Raw genomic sequence first — 21792 nt, 5'->3', positions numbered from 1 at the left:
GCCACTTAACCATAGTACAGCTGTGGCTATAGCCACCTAACTATAGTACAGCTGTGGCTATAACAACTTAACCATAGTACAGCTGTGGCTATAGCCACTTACCCATAGTACAGCTGTGGCTATAGCCACTTAACCATAGTACAGCTGTGGCTATAGCCACCTAACCATAGTACAGCTGTGGCTATAGCCACTTACCCATAGTACAGCTGTGGCTATAGCCACTTAACCATAGTACAGCTGTGGCTATAGCCACTTAACCATAGTACAGCTGTGGCTATAGCCGCTTAACCATAGTACAGCTGTGGCTATAGCCACTTAACCATAGTTCAGATGTGGCTATAACCACTTAACCATAGTACAGCTGTGGCTATAGCTGGGCTAAAGACAATTATTAGTCAATTTAGCCAGAGTCTAGACCAAAGTTATAGGCACCTAGCTATAGCGCAGTTATGGATGGTTTGCTATTGCCCGTCCATCAGCACTAGCTATAGAAAAGCTATAAATAATTAGCTATAGTCTGGAGATTACTAATTGGCCACAGCTCAGTTATACAGAATTATAATAGTCCCAAAATAATTTACAACATACCTCACTTAAAATTCAGGCTTCGTCAGTGAAAGCGCAGCTGTTGGAGAAATTTAAAAAGAACATAAAAATCCTTGAAGAACACAGTGAATGCCCCTTGTATGTAAACTTCCAATCACACAAATTCCAGCTAATGTATAGCATTTGTGTAAAATTTTTGCTTGTATTACTTAAAAAATAGCGTAAAGCGTTTAGTCGGTGCAAGTTCTCAATTTCAATTGGAATAATGAGAATCCCATAATTAGCATTAAAAATATCATTTTCTCTCCTGCTGCATTTCGGAGCAAAAACGATGCATAGGTTATTATTTCTATTATATACACTATTACCCTGGCAGTCAAGCATGCCATGAAAGATCGTCAGGTATGCAGCATAGAATAAGTAGGTGCACAGTTATTCAGGAATAGCTGACGGCATACAATTAGTGCAGGTGTTAGAGGGTCAGTCTACCAAGTTCAATGTTCGTTGAATGTGATCTTTCATCTTAACTTCTAAACCCTCCTTTCGGACAAACAGACAGACAACTTTTTTTATCGTAGTAAAACAGTGTCTGTGTACATTTTCTGCCATAAAGGAAACAATCAACCGCATACCCCTACAAATCTGTGTCAGCATCTGGATCAAGTTAGTTTCCAATAAGGATTAGGAGATCTGATCAGTACCAGAGTCAGCTCTAACTTTCACTAACAAATGATAATGGTATACAAAAACAGTAGCACACTTGAGAGATCTGCTGATGTTGTGAAGAGTGACAGAAAACCTCTGCTGAACTAGAAAATAGCGACAGGAACGCTGAACAAAGGTAAGACGCAATAAGTAACAGAATAAGTTTATTTATTGAACAATCTGTGTAGAAGGTGCGATAGAAAAGGCAAGTAACAGATTTAACGATGAAGACACGAGGCAACATCAGATGGTAGAGTCTATTTTTTACCCTTCTTTGTTTTTTTCTTCTTCTGCTGCTGCTTGCTAGCCGAGTATCCCTTACTAGAAGATGCAGGCACTGGTTGGGGTGCTGCTTCACTCGTCTCCATCTTCGTGATGTCCCTAATAATACAAACCATATTTCCTTCAGTAACTACTGTGACTACATATTAACTACATGTGAATAGAAACACTGCGTATGAAAGTGACTCACAACTCTGGTCCTCCTGAAAGAGCAGTCCCTTGACTTCCTTTGCCTAAAATAATATGTAGAAAATGCACCAAGTATTGAGAGAGCTCCTGAAAACAGCCATCAGTAATGACAGACGGTGACATAGCAATCAGATCCTATGCAAACAAGTACCCAAGCAAAGACATTAAAAGGTACTAATGAGATGAACTTATGTATTGTGTTATATTGTGATAATGATCAATGTACAAGAATACCTACCAACATGTTCCTTTCGTTTGTCTCTCCTTCTACCCTTCCAAGTCGATCGTTCTCGTCTCGGTAACCATCTCTCTGGATCAGGATCAACCGCTGGGTTGTACTCCTTTGGCAGCTTTCCCTTCCTTTTTTTCCTTTTTTTCTTCTTCTCCAGCAACTCAAGCCTACAAATATGTTTAAAATAGTATGATACTCTACCTATGATTACTAGTGTGTATATCATCTAAGTTATAGTATGATACTGTACATATGATTACTAGTATGTATATCATCTAAGGTATAGTATGATACTCTACCTATGATTACTAGTATGTATATCATCTAAGGTATAGTATGATACTCTACCTATGATTACTAGTATGTATATCATCTAAGGTATAGTATGATACTCTACCTATGATTACTAGTATGTATATCATCTAAGGTATAGTATGATACTCTACCTATGATTACTGGTATATATATATCATATAAGTTATAGTATGATACTCTACCTATGATTACTAGTATGTATATCATCTAAGCTATAGTATGATACTCTACCTATGATTACTGGTATGTATATCATATAAGCTATAGTATGATACTCTACCTATGATTACTAGTATGCATATCATCTAAGTTATAGTATGATACTATACCTATGATTACTGGTATGTATATCATATAAGCTATAGTATGATACTCTACCTATGATTACTAGTATGTATATCATCTAAGTTATAGTATGATACTGTACATATGATTCCTGGTATGTATATCATCTAAGTTATAGTATGATACTCTACCTATGATTACTGGTATGTATATCATCTAAGTTATAATATGATACTCTACCTATGATTACTGGTATGTATATCATCTAAGTTATAGTATGATACTGTACATATGATTCCTGGTATGTATATCATCTAAGTTATAGTATGATACTCTACCTATGATTACTGGTATGTATATCATCTAAGTTATAGTATGATACTGTACATATGATTCCTGGTATGTATATCATCTAAGTTATAGTATGATACTCTACCTATGATTACTAGTATGTATATCATCTAAATTATAGTATGATACTCTACCTACGATTACTAGTATGTATATCATCTAAGTTATAGTATGATACTCTGCCTATGATTACTAGTATGTATATCATCTAAGTTAGTGCTGGGCACGGGTAGTAATACTCGTTGAACTCGCGGGTTTATCTTCTCTCGAGTATCGGGTAATAGAGATTTCGGGTATTCCGGTCCTTCGGGTTCGGGTTTTGGCTTTCAAGTTCGGGTTTTGGTACACGGATCCGTCGGGTAGTGTTAACAAAAACTCGGTCTATTGCACCCTGCGCTCTTAGTCTGGGACCACAGGGCATCTCTGTTTCATTTTTGCTAAGGAGGCATGACAATGGAGTTTGACGAGTCTTTAATTTAATAGATAGCATAAAATGTATCATACCTTATTTACTATGCCTACTAGAAATGTTGTAGTCAAGCAGTGATTACTTGTCATTAAAAGGTGAGAAGAAATACATCACATTTTATTTGCGCAATTAGCCAAATCGGCTTCGTAAACAAATCTAAGCAAATTTTAATACGGCGCGTGTTCGCTATCACCGATAACACATAGGTCCTTAGTCTGTTTCCGCTATCGCCTTGTTAAAAACAGCTATTAGCGTTGATAGTAGCAGTGAAAATTTAATAACTCTGTTAATAACTTAACAGAGTTAACAGTTAACTTAATAACTATAAAATTTAATAACTTGATTACCACAGCTAGCTATTATGGATTACATAATTCATTATAACTAAGTTTTACTAAGCCTTACTAACGGAAAAATCCGATAATGTAAAGTTTTTTATGATATTTGGAGCACCATCTACAAAAGGTCAGAGGTACATAGAACATGTTTAAGTATTAAGCTACCATAGACCCTATCTTCTGCCACCCGTTGACACGAAAATGCCCTGTAGCCCCAGACTATCTTGACTGTTTAACAATCCACCTGTTAACGCTGCGAGTACGAATGTCAGTCAATAAAACTATGAAAAATGATAAATAAATTGAAAAAAAATAATTGCTTTGTAAATTTGAAGATATATCTGTTTAGAAAATTTAAACATAAAATCCATATCAATAAACCTGATACCCGAAAAACCCGTAGGCAAAGAAATACCCGAGCCTAGCACTACTAGCTACCCGATACTCGAAAAACCCGAACAGAAGGGGGCGGGTCTAAACCCGTTGACCAAGAAGTACTCGTGCCCAGCACTAATCTAAGTTATAGTATGATACTCTACCTATGATTACTAGTATGTATATCATCTAAGGTATAGTATGATACTATACATATGATTACTAGTGTGTATATCATCTAAGTTATAGTATGATACTCTACCAATGATTACTAGTATGTATCTCATCTAAGTTATAGTATGATACTCTACCTATGATTACCAGCATGTATATCATCTAAGTTATAATATGATACTCTACCTATGATTAATGGTATGTATATCATCTAAGTTATAGTATGATACTGTACATATGATTCCTGGTAGGTATATCATCTAAGTTATAGTATACTCTACCTATGATTACTGGTATGTATATCATCTAAGTTGTTGTATGATACTGTACATATGATTCCTGGTATGTATATCATCTAAGTTATAGTATGATACTCTACCTATGATTACTAGTATGTATATCATCTAAGTTATAGTATGATACTCTATCTATGATTACTAGTATGTATATCATCTAAGTTATAGTATGATACTTTACCTATGATTACTAGTATGTATATCATCTAAGTTATAGTATGATACTCTGCCTATGATTACTAGTATGTATATCATCTAAGTTATAGTATGATACTCTACCTATGATTACTAGTATGTATCTCATCTAAGTTATAGTATGATACTCTACCTATGATTACCAGTATGTATATCATCTAAGTTATAATATGATACTCTACCTATGATTACTGGTATGTATATCATCTAAGTTATAGTATGATACTGTACATATGATTCCTGGTATGTATATCATCTAAGTTATAGTATGATACCGTACATATGATTCCTGGTATGTATATCATCTAAGTTATAGTATGATACTCTACCTATGATTACTAGTATGTATATCATCTAAGTTATAGTATGATACTTTACCTACTAGAAATTCCACTGTCATACAGCCCACAACCAAAGAGATATTGGAAAAAAAGAAAGGATACTGATAGTTGAGAAATGCAATATTAGCAGTCAAATGGCACAGCAGTGCAATAGGATAACTGCAATGGTAGCTGTAATGTACTGGGTGTTATTATAGACAACAAATAGCAATAATGAAAGGAAAAGATTATATGTTTATATCTCCCCCTGCAATAGGAGAAATGCAATATTGGCCAATATTAGAAGTAAAATGCACTGATATTATTAGAATAACCAATATTATTAATATAGTGATAATATAAAACCAATGCACAATTTTGTTATATTTCAAAACGTCATAGCTAGCAATATCAAAAAGTTGTGATATTTATATAGATTTTTAGAAAATCTGTACTACGTAGTCATTGTTCTGTAGCCATCCAAACTTATAATTAAATATTGTAATAACCTCATGAGGATCATTAGAAAAAAAATCATCGTCATTTCCTTTACTTACACTGCGTTGGACATCAGTTAGAATACCAAAGCACTCAAGAGTGTCTAAAATGTCAGTTACTTTGAAATCGGCAAAAATGAAACTTTCGTGAAATGATTTCAGTACTCCTACGTTAATTACAGAAACCTTCGGCAATTCGACAATGCTATCGACTGGTGAAATGCGCACGTTATTTTTTCGTGAAATGCGCACGACTTAATCGTTCTATTCTCTGTCGCTCGGCGTTTCAATTTCCGGTCTTAACTTTTATTAAACCAAGCTTGTCAAGCGTTTTGTGAAGAATTTCAGTCAAATTAATTTGTCTATTTGTGTATAATCCGATCAGATGGGTAAGTTTTAAGATAATGCCGACGGTATACAAAGACTTGGTAATATATTTAAATAGGCTTATATGTGTTTTGTATCGTTATTATACATTAACGACTCTAAAAAACGATAGTTAAATTTGTTGATGAGATTTCAAGACAAGGGTTCGTCTCATTGTTGATGAATAATTCTCGTAAGTTGTGTGCACATGCATTTATCATAAAAACTCAAACTTCGCATCCGCTTGTTTGGTCGTGGGATGATTACTAATATGTATATCATCCAAGTTAGGCGGTTACGCATTGTTTCGCTTATTCTTTCCCCGCTAGAGGCGCATTAACCGGAGATTCTGGTTAATGTGCCCTAGCGGAGAAAGAAAAAGCCACAGAACAGCCCTTATATAAGCCACATGGCTAAAATCATCAGAAAAAAGTAGCTGTTAATAGTCCGAAAAGTAGGGTCTGTATATAATCTATGATATAACATGATATTTCAACTGGCTATGGTAGAGTACTAGTCTGAGTATGAGTAAATGAATGCTTCAGCTGATATTCATTCCAATTTGACTCACCCATCACCAGATGGTTTATCTTCCTTCCTTGTCTTAGACTTGTGTGAGAAAAGGGCGGTAGAGCTCTCAAGAGCCTCTATATCTATGGCCTCAGCCAGGCTCTCTACTGATGGAAGCTCATTGCTCACCCTGATGGACAACAAAGTGTATGTGTTAGGGTATGTGAGATTAGAGATTAAATCTAGTTGGTTGATGAAAACAATAAGGCTCAGGAAATATACCTACTTCAAATGAACGGAATACTTCCGTTTTTTTATTTTTGTTGTTTTTTAAATTACCAATAAAACATTTTTGTAAATAAAGCGACACAGAATAGGATATTTTTTTTAAATATTAACAAAATAACAACTAAAACTTCAGAGTAAAAACATAAAAATTTTCAAAAAAAAGTTTTGAGTAAATGTTTTGCCTTCATTGTACCACATGAACAAGTAGTAAAATACAAAATACATGTATCCTTCTCTCAGCTTTGGTGTCAGCTGCGCCTTCAAAATGCTGTATATCGGTCTAGAGCAGATATTTACTATAATAAGTGTCTGTCAAAAGCCACAGGTGAATGTTACGAAAAAACATTGCACTGCCCAGGATTTGAACTCATACATCCAGTTTAGCAGCAAAGCATACCATGATCTGCACCACTAAACCACATTGCCATAGTGCAGAATAATTGTGCACATAGTTACTACGGCGCACCGGTCTGCCTGGATGCTAGTTTCTGATTAACTGAAGATCTTCACAAACGAATATGTTTCACTCCAAGTTTTAGACCGAGTACCTAAATTGATGCATACTACGTGCCTAAACGATCTCTTCACTTATAGCTAAGTTACCTGAGTGTGAAATGAGGTGATTTCAGACAGGCCAGGCAAAAGATAAAAATACTTACTGCTTTGCCTTGTCAGCGTCAAACTGTGAATAGGCGGCAAACAACATGCTCAGGATTCCACGGTCTCCAGGAGTCAACTTCTTCAACTTTTCAAGCAAGCTGGCAGCTAGCCGGGGATTTTGTGCTTTGAGTTGGAAATCGGCAGCAGCCCTAAGTATATCCTGGAGGGCACGACTCCCATCCTGTACACACGCAGCAATACTATATGTTATACGTATGTTCTAAACTAACAACACGAAGCATTGCCAAAAGAAACTCAATAATATCTCGGCTACATCCAATCATTACATACCTCATTGCGCTCATACCAGGAAATAACTTCGGCAAAAAACTCTGAGATGGAACTTTCATCCTGCTGACTAAGGTAGAGACTGACTAGAAGTGACACCTGCAGAAAACCAACACCGGGCTACAGCATCCAATGTGGCAGACGAATCAAACAGCTTATGGTTTATAACAAACTAGAAACGCTACTTATGCTCCCTATGGCATTAGTATTTAAGTTTTTAACTATGAACTTCAACTGATGATGAGTGTACACAACTCCTAAAACAAGTCTAACCCTGTAAATTAGTTTAGTTAAGTACTGTAGACGTTCCTACAACGCAAATAATCGACTACGAGAACATTTTTGTTCTTGGGATTTTACGTTATACGAACAGTAAAATACATGCAAACTGCCTTTTCTCGTCCCCGATCGTACAAGACTGATCCCAAATAGAAAAAACTAAACTTAGATTTTTAATTTAATGAATTTTTGTACTGACAATTGTTCTCTCTTCTCTTATTCCTTTGGCTTGGTTTAGGATTCATAAGTTGAGACGAGCGCACACCTTTAATGTCAAGTTAAATCGATTTTTTTCAATACTTTTCTAGACAGCAAGGTATACGCTGCAAAGAAAAAAATAATGTTTATGCCCAATATAAATTAAAAACAACATATAAATTTACTATAGTAAAACGATGTCTGTCTGTTTGTTCGAAGAACTAGAGGTTAAGATAAAAGATCGCTTTCAACGAGACTCCAACTTGTGACATTCAGATTGGTACGCCGACACTCTAACACCAATCTCCGTCACACCTGCACCAATTCCAATTGACTGCCTTTAGATATTTCTGAATAATAGTGCGGCTACCTATTCTCTGCGACACACCTGACGATCTCTCACAGCACGTTAGACTGCCAGGGTACTTGTATATATAATAGAGATACCCCTATGTGTTGTTTTCTTTACTAAATGTGGCAAGGAAAAAAAGGATATTTTTAAGGTGAACTACACAACTTTCGTTATTCAAATCAAATTTGAGAACTTGCACCAACTTGACACTTCAAGTTCTGTGCAATTTCTTACGTAATACGAAGCAAAAACTGTACAGAAACTCTTTGCATTAAAGTTTTATGTTAAAGGAGCGTCTGTCTACTGTATATGAAGTGTGTCAGGCATGTCGACCACTGACTATTCTAGAACAAACAGGCCAGTTACACAAAGCTTAGACCACCCAGCAAAGAAGCTCCAAACGTACCATGGATTCTAAGCAAAGCAAACAACCTAAAAACCTGTAAAAATATTACTTACAATTGCGGGCTTGTATGTGACGGGGCCCAACTCTCGCAAGACTTCACATAGCTTGCTGATCTGACCCACAGATAGATAAAGGCTAGCTAAGGAGAGCTGAGCAGCTAGACTCGGGCTGGTTGTTGAACTCATATATGACTAAAATATGAATATAACTCTGGCTTCGAGTGCTGCTACCACATAAAGGAACTAGGACTTCTGCATAACGAAACCACAGATATGATCTAATAAGAGTTATTGAGTGATCATTTTGCAGGCATAACGGCACACAAATCAATGAGAATATAGAACTGGTTCTTGATATACTTTTTAAAATTTAGATTTGTAGCCTTTCACCGCTGCAGAATGTCAATCATGTGGCATAATTTCACCGTGACCAAACTGTTCCAACAAAATCACAAACATAAACGTACCTTATTGGTACACTGTCTACGATAGCGATAAAATTCCTGCTAGCCCATGCTCCTAGCGATGCATTTAATAAGGTAGATGAATGAATATACACATGGAGTAATTTGGGTTGACATAGGCTAGCCAGTGACTATAAAAAATTGTCTTTTGCGCAAACTTGACACCGAGAAGATCATTTAGCAGTCCGTTGATAACCTACACATAATTTCTAAACTCACATATTAGTAAACTTTAAAAGCTGTCGTAACAAAATACCATGACACTAGGCCTATTTCGAAATAACACAATACCACAGATATTCGATTCCGTCGAAAAACATTCCAAGCGTAAGACTTGAAGACATTCAACCATGTCTTATGATGAACAATGACCTAGCAAGAGTTCACTTGATGCCTACACTAACAGACATTAATATGGCCATCCTCTACATGTACGCTCTCACAGATACTGGACTCGTCTAGGTTCTAGATTGATCTCATAGCCATATTAAGCTAGCATACTCAGGAATGGTTTTAAAAGATGATACTCAATGTAATTCACACATATAGGAGGAATGTTGATGGTATGATATTTGGTTAACACACAACCGATGCCCGCTGTCAATTAGTTAACCCATTTATGTAGGTACAATAATGTTATGCACCTGAAAACACAATCTCCTAATTTAGTAGTACTTATTTACAGTCAGACCTTTCATTATGAATAAAACTGAGATAGGATTTAAAAATGAAGCATAAATTAACAGAAAATAATATAAGTTAATCTAAAATGTAAATTAGATGTGTATAAAGTACACAACCAATTAACAAATGCATTGCCAAGCCTACACTTCCTTTCACACGCTTCTATAGTAAAACAACCATATAAACCTCTGTTAACTGATTATCACAATATTTCTAGTATTTAGCTTCTACGTAAAACTTAGGTATTGACGTTTAGTTTTTAAGGTTTCATATATGCATTTGGTTTGGAAATATTGGCTCTAAAATGAATATATACATTATTTATGAAAATAATTTTTCCGATTTGGCAGTTTCAACATACTATGTAAAAATATGTGCAGATTAACTGGCTATGCAGGGGCTTAACAGTACATACTGTCATATTTCTAATATACAGTTTGTAAGTTTACCAAAAGCATTAATTGTTGACCAAGCAATGACCTATCGGTACCCATTAAAGTTACCTGCAACAGTTCAATAGCCTTAGCGGGTTGCCTAGCCTTGATGAGAAGACAACTCTCTATAAGAGCTGCCGTGTCATGATCAGAATGTTTCTCTTTCAGTTTTTGACAGCAATTCCTGCAGACGTCTCCCTAGACAAGACAAAGTAAACAACCTAACATTGCGTTTGAACTGAAGCGTGTGTAAATGTTGCTTAACCCATTCGCAACCATCGCGAGAAAACTTGCAAATTTTGATCGTGGCTAGGCTACTAACGTGAGTTATCTCGCCTTGGAAATTTACCCATTCCATGTACTGTTACTTATAGAAGTTATAGAAGAAAATTCTTGATTGGTTAAATAGAAAAATTTCTGCCCAATCAGAAAAACTTACAACTATGCCTCAACGATATCTCGGGCAATATTTATAACCAAAATACTAAACCATATCGACGTCTACTTAAACCTGAAAAATATCACAGCGACTTAAAATTCTAGCGATCGCGATCAATTTTTCAAAATTCTAGAAGTGAATAGGCAGATTCAGAAGTGGACAGTGAAAGACTGCATAAATTAAATTAAAACATCATTTTTTTATAGTTTTAATAATTTCAAAGTATTAAAAATCACAAACTAAGAAACATCCCTACCAAAATAGAATCACAAGCTAAGAAACATACTTACCAAAATAGAATCACAAGCTAAGAAACATACATACCCAGATAGAATCACAAGCTAAGAAACATACTTACCTGGTTAGAATAGTAGGCTAAGAGACAATTGTTTACATCTATATTTCGTAGCTGTGTGGATGTAAGTTTCTTACTAAGCTCAGGGGCTGAGGCTAACTTCATCTTCTTTTTACTGTCAAATACATTCTGGTCCTGAAAAAAACAACGAAAAGAGTGTTAAACAACTACTACAATGATAAGCTATAGAAGGACTACAGCCCACCAGCCACTAAACTGCAAAATGAAATATAGAGCAGACCTCATTGATAGAGACAACATTGTTGGCAGCGACTGCTGTCACACTCATATCACTGGGCTTCTTCTTGAACAGAGCGTTATAGATCTTCATAGCCTCTGTTGTATTGCCAAGCATTTGTGCGCAGTATGCCATCTGAACTCTGCAAAATTGTATGCTAATATGTTAGAACAAGAAAGCTTGAAATAAGACTCAATCCTATCACTAGGATCAATAAATGTTGTGGGTGCTAAACATACAAATTACCTGTAATTAAATGCACTGTGTGTATGGAAATCTACAGCTGTATTGTTAAACAGTAGATCTCATGAGATATTTTGAACAGACTTGCTAGATGTCTCGTGTGTGAAAAACTCAATTTACATATTGTATATAAATCTCAATGTTTGTCTTTTTGTGCACCCTATGTCCAGTAATAGCGACTAAAAACTACCAATGAAAAACCTGTACCTGGGTTAAAATCTGCATAGCGACTCTGTGTTACGCGCAACATCACTAAAGCTTGCTCCCACAGCTTTTATTAGTAAGTTTAGCAATACGTATACAGCTTACTCAAATTAGCCAATAACTAAATTACCCACCACTGTTTATAAGCTTTTTTTAATACCCATGCAATGCTGGACATTCAACTAGTAAATTATTCCAGCAGACAATAATGGAAAATCCAGTGCTTAATATACAAGTAGAAGATCAGGTGCTGTCTATATCTGAGCACTGAGTACGTTACCTTATAATAGCAAGCTCATCTTCCTTTTCCTCCTCTGTCATATCATCATCCTCATCTAATGTTTCTCTGCAAAGCGCTAAAACAGCACAAAAATATATTTCTCCACGCTCTTGATGTACCTCAGGATTCTAATCAGAACACAACACATTTCATATGTCCCACGCAGAAAAAGGATGAACAAATTGTAGTCTTACTCTCAGATCGCGTGAGCTGCTGAGCCGCCCCACTGTAGTCTCCTCGGCCAATGAGAAAGCAGGCAGCGTTATAACATCTGTCGTAATTGTCATCTGCTGGGTCGGGGGATTCCTACTCAAAATATGGCTTTATTTGAGATAGTTAACATAGCCATAGTCAGCCATAACAAACTAGAAGCTAGCCAATCATATCCACACAACTGATGAGCTAGCCAATCATATCCACACAATTGATGAGCTAGCCAATCATATCTACACAATTGATGAGCTAGCCAATCATATCCACACAATTGATGAGCTAGCCAATCCTATCCACACAATTGATGAGCTAACCAATCATATCCACACAACTGATGAGCTAGCCAATCCTATCCACACAATTGATGAGCTAGCCAATCATCCGCACAATTGATGAGCTAGCCAATCATAATCCAAACAATTGATGAGCTAGCCAATTATATCCACACAATTGATGATCTAGCCAATCATATCCACACAATTGATGTTATGGATGATGTACAGCTTATGCACTTACCTTATACAATCAAACTCGAATAACTCGCCCTCGGATAGCTCGAACGGATTTGTTTAGTCCGTTCATACGCAATGATTAATTGCTTTAGATAACTCGACCGAAACTCCGTTAACTCGGATCTCAACTTGGTTAACTCGAACAGTTATTTGCCCAACAGCTACGGGAACAGTTGTTATCGCTTTAGAATATCACTATATTCCAAGACAGAGTCTCAACTTTTAGGAGTTCTTAGACGTCCTTATTACCATCATCGGCAAAATATTTTCGTTAATGACTTTTTTATAGGCTTGGAAAAAATCAAATTTTACCAAACATTCGCTTAGCGATGGCCCACCGAAAGCAACCTAAAGAAAAAGCAAAACAAAAAAGCAAAACAAAGAAAAATCGGCTAGCTTGATCTTGGTTAAAACGCTCAAAAAAAGATGTCTTTTCTTCTGAGCATTTCAACAGCGCTCAAGTTTTGCCAATTTTAATCTGAAAATGTCCTGACAATCACATCACCTAAAACGACAAACCAATCTCAAGTGATAGAAAAGTCTCTATACTTTCTGATGAAACTGTTTTTTTAACTTTACAGTAGAAGCCTTTTAATTTGCAACAAGCCATTTATGCATTTGATTTATATATAGTTTGCATATGTACATTTATTTACTAATAAATACATGGACTTGTAATAGAGCTCTGATAACTTGAACGCTCTGATAACTTGGACACTTCGTTCGGTCCCCTGAAGTTTGAGTTATTCGGGTTTGCCTGTATACATATCTATAAAAGGTATAAGCGCAAGCAGTCAAAAAGATGACAACTACCAATTAGGAAAAAAGTGTCAACCTTACAGAAGAACCTGCTTGTAATTAAAAGAAGATAACTACCAAATCAACAGAGGAGCTGCTTAGACTGAGGGCAGCAGCAACAGCGGACACGTTAGTTTGCCTCTCATCCTCGTAGTCATCCTGAGAATTCTTGGCGACATCCTTGTAGAGGTCATATGATCCTTCAAAATCTTCAAGTCTGTACAGCTAATAAATAGAGACAAACATCAAATCCCTTTTCACCGTCAGCATCACTATCATCACCATCATCACTGCCAGTATCACTGTCATCACCACCAGTCTCACTGTCATCACCACCAGTCTCATTGTCATCACCGACAGTCTCACTGTCATCACCACCAGTCTCACTGTCATCACCAACAGCCTCACTGTCATCACCACCAGTCTCACTGTCATCACTACCAGTCTCACTGTCATCACCAACAGCCTCACTGTCATCACCACCAGTCACACTGTCATCACTACCAGTCTCACTGTCATCACCACCAGTCTCACTGTCATCACCACCAGTCTCACTGTCATCACCACCAGTCTCACTGTCATCACCACCAGTCTCACTGTCATCACCACCAGTCTCACTGTCATCACCACCAGTCTCACTGTCATCACCACCAGTCTCACTGTCATCACCACCAGTCTCACTGTCATCACCACCAGTCTCACTGTCATCACCAACAGCCTCACTGTCATCACCACCAGTCACACTGTCATCACCAACAGTCTCACTGTCATCACCACCAGTCTCACTGTCATCACCAACAGTCTCACTGTCATCACCACCAGTCTCACTGTCATCACCAACAGCCTCACTGTCATCACCACCAGTCACACTGTCATCACCAACAGTCACACTGTCATCACCAACAGTCTCACTGTCATCACCAACAGTCTCACTGTCATCACCAACAGTCTCACTGTCATCACCACCAGTCTCACTGTCATCACCACCAGTCTCACTGTCATCACCACCAGTCTCACTGTCATCACCACCAGTCTCACTGTCATCACCACCAGTCTCACTGTCATCACCACCAGTCTCACTGTCATCACCACCAGTCTCACTGTCATCACCAACAGCCTCACTGTCATCACCACCAGTCTCACTGTCATCACCACCAGTCTCACTGTCATCACCACCAGTCTCAATGTCATCACCAATTGTCACATTGTCATCACCAACAGCTTCACTGTCATCCTCACCAGTCTTTCGTTCATTCCAAAATGGGAAACCGGCTAGGTACTCAAAAAACTGGCAAGCGGGTATTTATATTTCACATGATCAACAGCATCTATGAACATTGATAAATATTTCACATACATAGTGCCTTTTCGTGTCATTGGCTCTTCTCATGCTTGTTGTGTAATTGCTAGTAGCTCTACTCCAACTTACATGTAGTTTGTACACTACAAGTTTATACGATTGTTGAATAAAAAGAAATTTTGAATTTAAATTCAAGCAAATTAGCATCCTGAATAGTGGGCTTACCAGCATTCTGATGGGCAATGCAAAACACAGGCAATTTCCATGAGCAAAAATGAGCAACAAACTCACATTTATCAAATTATCAAAAAAAATCACAACAGTCAAAAAATCAATGTAAATGAAAAAATCCCATTTCTTTGAAAGAAATTCATGATTTTTTCAAACGCAGCTCTCATAGTCATGTTAAACTAACTTTTTTTCGTTTCAGATGATAATTTTGAGGGCGTTTAAAAAACATAATGAGAAGTGTCACCAAGACTTTGCACTTTTAAAATTTCAAAAACATAACAAGAAAACAGCGACCTGCGATGTCTGCTATCACAATTATGCTCCCAGATGGGTCTCACCAGACCAGAGTATAAGAGAGATTTACATATCTTGTGTATTTAGTTAACTTTCATTTAGTTAACCTCTAATTTAGGTAACTTTTAATGAATATCTTTTTTCCCCGCAAAGTGTTGGGAATATGAATTAGTGAGGAACTACTATATTCTCATATAAATATATAATGTGAATAAGTTGAGACTTTATGATTGAACCAACTATTAACCCAAGTCTTAACTATAGTTAAACTTTTCAACTATTTAACATCCTTTAGTGCAGTGACTCGCTTATATGTCAATGACACCATCTCATTTAATTCAAAGATTTTAGAGAGCAGAGACCAGCTGTATTCTGGTTCGAAATAAAAAGGTGTTCCAGGAAAAGATGTCCTCTTACCAGCTGGGCTAGTAACTCTTTGCATCGCAAGTCAAGTTTGGAAGGGGATTTAAGCGTAGCCAGTGCCTCCTTGTTCTTGTAAAGTCTGTACTCAGCATATGCCTTCTCAAACACCAGCCCGCTGTATAACAATAGCCTTAGCTCAACAACAACTATGGCTCTACATCCATAGACAATTCTATTCATCTAAATCCTAGTTAGATGATTGCCTATCAAAGTGCAAAGTAATATTTAGTGTTGATTTGAAAAAGAAGGCAGTAGAATGTTGAGTGCCCTTTCTGTCACCAAAAATAGCTATTCTAAAAACCGAACACAACCTGTTGTTCATAGGTGAGGCGCTTTAGGTCCTTTTATCTTCAACTTTTTACAACGACGGGTTTCGGCAAAAAGAATTATGAGATTTATGAATTTGTGTTACCAGCTTGTTCTGTACCTAAAGCAGTATCAGAAAAACATTATATTAATCAATAATTTTAATTCATTATTTAAAAATAGAATCCCGAACATTGGTGCAACTGCCATAAGATGACCATAATAGAAAACTGAATTTTTTCTACCTCCAGTCTTTCAATTTCAAGATTTTATCCAAAGCTTTTTGAAACTCATTCTGCTGAAGGAGACAGACAATCAGACAGTGAAGAGCCTCGATCTCTGCAGGTTCCTCTCGCAGGACTGAAAAAGTATATCAGTGATATAGAGAGTGAGTATCAGTACTATAAATAAGTATATCAGTGATATAGAGAGTGAGTACCGGAACTATACAAGTATATCAGTGATACAGAGAGCGAGTACCAGTACTATATAAGTATATCAGTGATACAGAGAGTGAATACCAGTATCATATAAATATCAGTGATACAGAGAGTGAGTACCAGTACTATATAAATATATCAGTGATACAGAAAGCGAGTACCAGTATTATATAAGTATATCAGTGATACAGAGAGCGAGTACCAGTATTATATAAGTATATCAGTGATACAGAGAGCGAGTACCAGTACTATATAAGTATATCAGTGATACAGAGAGTGAGTACCAGTACTATATAAATATATCAGTGATACAGAGAGCGAGTACCAGTATTATATAAGTATATCAGTGATACAGAGAGCGAGTACCAGTACTATAAAAGTATATCAGTGATACAGAGAGTGAGTACCAGTACTATATCAATATATCAGTGATACAGAGAGCGAGTACCAGTATTATATAAGTATATCAGTGATACAGAGAGTGAGTACCAGTACTATATAAGTATATCAGTGATACAGAGAGTGAGTACCAGTAATATATAAGTATATCAGTGATACAGAGAGTGAGTGCCAGTAGTATATAAATATATCAGTGATACAGAGAGTGAGTACCAGTACTATATAAGTATATCAGTGATACAGAGAGTGAGTACCAGTAGTATATTAAAATATCAGTGATACAGAGAGTGAGTACCAGTACTATATAAGTATATCAGTGATACAGAGAGTGAGTACCAGTAGTATATAAATATATCAGTGATACAGAGAGTGAGTACCAGTATTATATAAGTATATCAGTGATACAGAGAGTGAGTACCAGTAGTATATTAAAATATCAGTGATACAGAGAGTGAGTACCAGTAATATATAAGTATATCAGTGATACAGAGAGTGAGTGCCAGTAGTATATAAATATATCAGTGATACAGAGAGTGAGTACCAGTACTATATAAGTATATCAGTGATACAGAGAGTGAGTACCAGTAGTATATAAATATATCAGTGATACAGAGAGTGAGTACCAGTACTATATAAGTATATCAGTGATACAGAGAGTGAGTACCACTAGTATATAAATATATCAGTGATACAAAAAGTGAGTACCAGTATTATATAAGTATATCAGTGATACAGAGAGTGAGTACCAGTACTATATAAGTATATCAGTGATACAGAGAGTGAGTACCAGTACTATATAAGTATATCAGTGATACAGAGAGTGAGTACCAGTAATATATAAGTATAACAGTGATACAGAAAGTGAGTACCAGTATTATATAAGAATATCAGTGATACAGACAGTGAGTACCAGTACTATATAGGAATATCAGTGATACAGAAAGTGAGTACCAGTATTATATATCAGTGATACAGAGAGTGAGTACCAGTAATATATAAGTATATCAGTGATACAGAGAGTGAGTACCAGTATTATATAAGTATATCAGTGATACAGAGAGTGAGTACCAGTATTATATAAGTATATCAGTGATACAGAGAGTGAATACCAGTATTATATAAGTATATCAGTGATACAGAGAGTGATTACCAGTATTATATAAGTATATCAGTGATACAGAGAGTGAGAACCAGTACTATATAAGTATATCAGTGATACAGAGAGTGAGAACCTTCATCTGCCATAAACAACACATTGTTAAATTCATTCTTGCCAATAATACACAGAATTAAACACTAAACAACAACTGTACAACTGCTAAATAATCTATAAGAAGGTTTACCAAAATTTAACAGATAGCTGCTATTACATCAGACAATGATTTTGGTGGAACGAAATTTTGATCTATTTAGTAAGTGGTTGACGTGATAAGAGTGTAAGTTAGCCAATTGTAAGTAGACATAACAATACTTGTAGGTTGCGTAGAGTTCAATGTTTCAAATTTGGACGAGTGCTATTAGGCCTGGTTGTAACAATAAATATTTTATCAAGGCTTTACAAAACAACTAAATAATCTCTACACAGTACCGGATGATTAATTTACAAACTAACTAGGCTACATGATCTCTACACGGTACCAGACAAAATAGTTAAAGCACATCAATTACATAAGTACGGTTTCAGCTTATTCAGGTTCTTCAATATCTTGGCTTTCAAATGAGCCATTGTTTGACACGATGAGACAGATATTGGTTGGTGTTTATAGGATTTCCCCAGAGCTCTACCACAGAAATGCTCAACGGTATAGGCGCGTAAATTATGACATCGCAATTTTCATTTTCGGTGTTGTGTGCTCTTACCGCTTAGTTTTATCGCTTACCGTTCATTTTTATCGCTTACCGCTTGTATTTATCAACTACGATAATGACACTGGTGGCAGGCGAAGGTAGGACAACTCTAGAGAACCAATGAAGATGTCAAAGGAATCAGTGTCATTAGCTCTCAATGTACAGATTATTTTTATGATAAATAACTCATGCACCATACTCCGAGCACCATACTATATTTTTCCGATGATATTATGCACAAGCCCTCTCTTTTTATTGTGATGTTGAGGGGCACGACTGAGGCTAATTAATTTCAAGCATTGCATGATCTCGCAAAAGTGCAACTTACATATAGTCCTAGGGCCACGCCACTGCAGGTCACAATTTAATCGATGTGATTTCATTACCTTTACCACCACAGGTGGTTAACATCCAGGTATGTTGTTAGTAGTCCTTTCTGTTTTTGTTTGATTTTGTTGTAGAAGTCAATAGAACTAAATCATTGGGGTTGACTCAGTGCACTCCAGGATTGTTCAAAATAGAGAAGCCTACTGTAAATAACTTAATCTGCCTATAAGCTAGTATCATACACAGAGTGATTAATTTACCTGTCCGATACACCTGTTTTCTATTTTTCATATAACTTATTCGATAGAATATAAATATTTTAATTTTTATATTTTTTTTCTTTTTGATATTTAATTACTAATTGGTAATTAATCAAGTTATTAATCATTTTTGTATGGGACAAACAATGCCATCATATAAAACGATGTGATGATAATTAATATAAATGTTTATAATGAACGAAAGGATGAAAAAAGCAAACTCTAATAATCACCCGAAATCTATTAACCCAGAACATGTGTTTGTATTGGTCAGGCGTAAGCACGATCCCTGGGCATTGTTGATGATCTAGAATGCTAGTTTATTATTAGCGCTCTCTGGGTTTAAAAGCACAAATTGCCACAGAAAATCGCAGCCTCAATGGCAGCGAAAGGTATCGATGACCTAAAGCTAAATAATAATTATGACATCACATTGTGAGAACCACAACCAAGTGTTTTTTATTGCAGGACACACTTTTGACACCTTGCTTTTCATAGTTCTATTATTCTTTGTGTATTGAATATAGGCTCATTCGAAAGCCAAGACTATGATGTACTGAAATATATGAAAAAGTACTTATGTAATTGATGTGCTTTAACCGATTTTAGTCAAAGTTAACAAGTAATGTGCTGTTCAGCTGTTTAAACTCTCAATCGTTTTGATTCTAACACATATGATTTTTTTGTTTGGAAGGATTAGAAACTTTTGTTAGGGTTAGAAACTTTGACTAGAAGATAAAGTATTTATCTTGCACACGACGATAAATACTATCTCTACATAAACAAATCTCAGGTTTTGTCTTTTGTTGGTCTGTCTGTCTGTCTGTCTATATATAGCAACAACGTTTTAGCAATGATAAGTCCGCTGTGCATTGGATTTGAAATTTGAACTTCCAGTTATGCAGACAGGCATTTATCCATATTACATTGCAAATAGCTATGCAATGTCATAGATTGTACACACACTCAATACACATGCCAATATTTCATGACTTCATGCTAAACTCCTCAGCTAGCATTATGCTAGAATCTAATTCAGACTCAATCTTTTCCTTAACATGTTTGTCGTCTCTCATCCAGATAGGCTACTATGGGTATTCATATATAGACAGAATGCTCAGCTTTTTAATGAATGCAACTGATATATTTTTGAAAAGATTTTTCAATTTTCTCTTCATTTAGTGAGCAACTTTCATTGTAACTGAAATTTTAAGAGGATTGTCAAGTCATTTGCTGGCTGACTAGCATACAAACACTAAAACTAAATTCCCCGACTCCAACTGTCGTTTTAAGGACTATCATATTGCAAAGAGTTATTGAAACCTGTTGAAAAAATAACATTAGAGAGTTTCGATCACAGCTTCATTCATCAAAAATGTGACAATTTGTGATACTTGTATGCCCCTTGTATGTAGGTTACACCCTAGTCAACAAAATATTATAAAATTAAACTAATTACAGTGTTGACAGTATAAAGAATTGGAATATAAAAGTTTTAGAAATTTATCTGTAAAAACTCGAAAGTTATTCGAGTACAAAGATGTAAAGCCATGCATTGCTGATTGTGTGTCCAAACTATACTGATATTTGTCGTAACTACTTAGTTTGTCAGGTATTGTACGTATCGATAGACCAAACCGAAGTTATTGCATTGATTACATAAAACATTTGGAAGTAAATTCGCAGCATGCGAGCCATTGGCAGATAATTTTCATGAGTCAGTTTCGACGTTTGCCAATAAACCTTTATCGTTTAGACATTAAAAATGGCTGAGTTTCTTTCATACTTCACTAAACAAAAGTTTGATTTAAAATTCCAAGTCACTAAATTACTTGTCTCGGCTGCTCGAATAGCCTTTGTATAATCTCCTGCTTCTTCAAAGCGTTGCAGATCTCCATATAACGTGGACAGTTTTTGCGATTCTTGTTTCGCCACCGCCATGTTGCACTTTCTAGCCCAACTACTGATCTAGCGAAGGGACTAGTTGGTGCCAACCGTCATATTCTATAGCCTTAATCTTTTAAGCCTAAATCGATTGAAAATACTATAATGTGGATATTACGTCGGCCCTAGCTCATTCGGCGACCTCCAAGTTTCTTTAGTTTATTCCAGGCATCGTATTACGGAGCCGCTGTAACGCTTTGCGATTAAACGCTGCATTGCCAAAACATTGCATTGCTCACAT

General features: G+C 36.2%; 2 protein-coding genes across 2 annotated transcripts; one reads left to right on the top strand and one right to left on the bottom strand.

Annotated features, from left to right (window-relative positions):
• Positions 1–1398: 1398 nt before the first annotated feature.
• LOC137387065 (signal recognition particle subunit SRP72-like) lies at positions 1399–21571 on the bottom strand. Its single transcript, XM_068073355.1, has 16 exons — positions 21440–21571; positions 16579–16693; positions 16022–16142; positions 13858–14004; positions 12451–12562; positions 12257–12332; positions 11533–11671; positions 11295–11426; positions 10567–10695; positions 8970–9107; positions 7685–7780; positions 7393–7574; positions 6507–6635; positions 1961–2121; positions 1724–1766; positions 1399–1632 (listed from the first exon to the last, which is right to left on the bottom strand). The coding sequence occupies exons 1-16, from the start codon at positions 21546–21548 to the stop codon at positions 1509–1511; spliced, it is 1953 nt and encodes a 650-aa protein (XP_067929456.1). The 5' UTR covers positions 21549–21571; the 3' UTR covers positions 1399–1508.
• On the top strand, positions 14067–15113 carry LOC137387067 (uncharacterized; the record flags this gene model as incomplete). The annotated part of the gene is made up of 1 exon (XM_068073357.1): positions 14067–15113. A coding segment is annotated over one exon (1047 nt), but the record flags the coding sequence as incomplete, so codon positions are not given.
• Positions 21572–21792: the final 221 nt, after the last annotated feature.

Source organism: Watersipora subatra, chromosome 2 (genome assembly GCF_963576615.1).
Source record: "Watersipora subatra chromosome 2, tzWatSuba1.1, whole genome shotgun sequence".
In the NCBI taxonomy this organism is placed as follows: domain Eukaryota; kingdom Metazoa; phylum Bryozoa; class Gymnolaemata; order Cheilostomatida; family Watersiporidae; genus Watersipora; species Watersipora subatra.
This window is presented reverse-complemented; position numbering and strand designations above follow the sequence as displayed.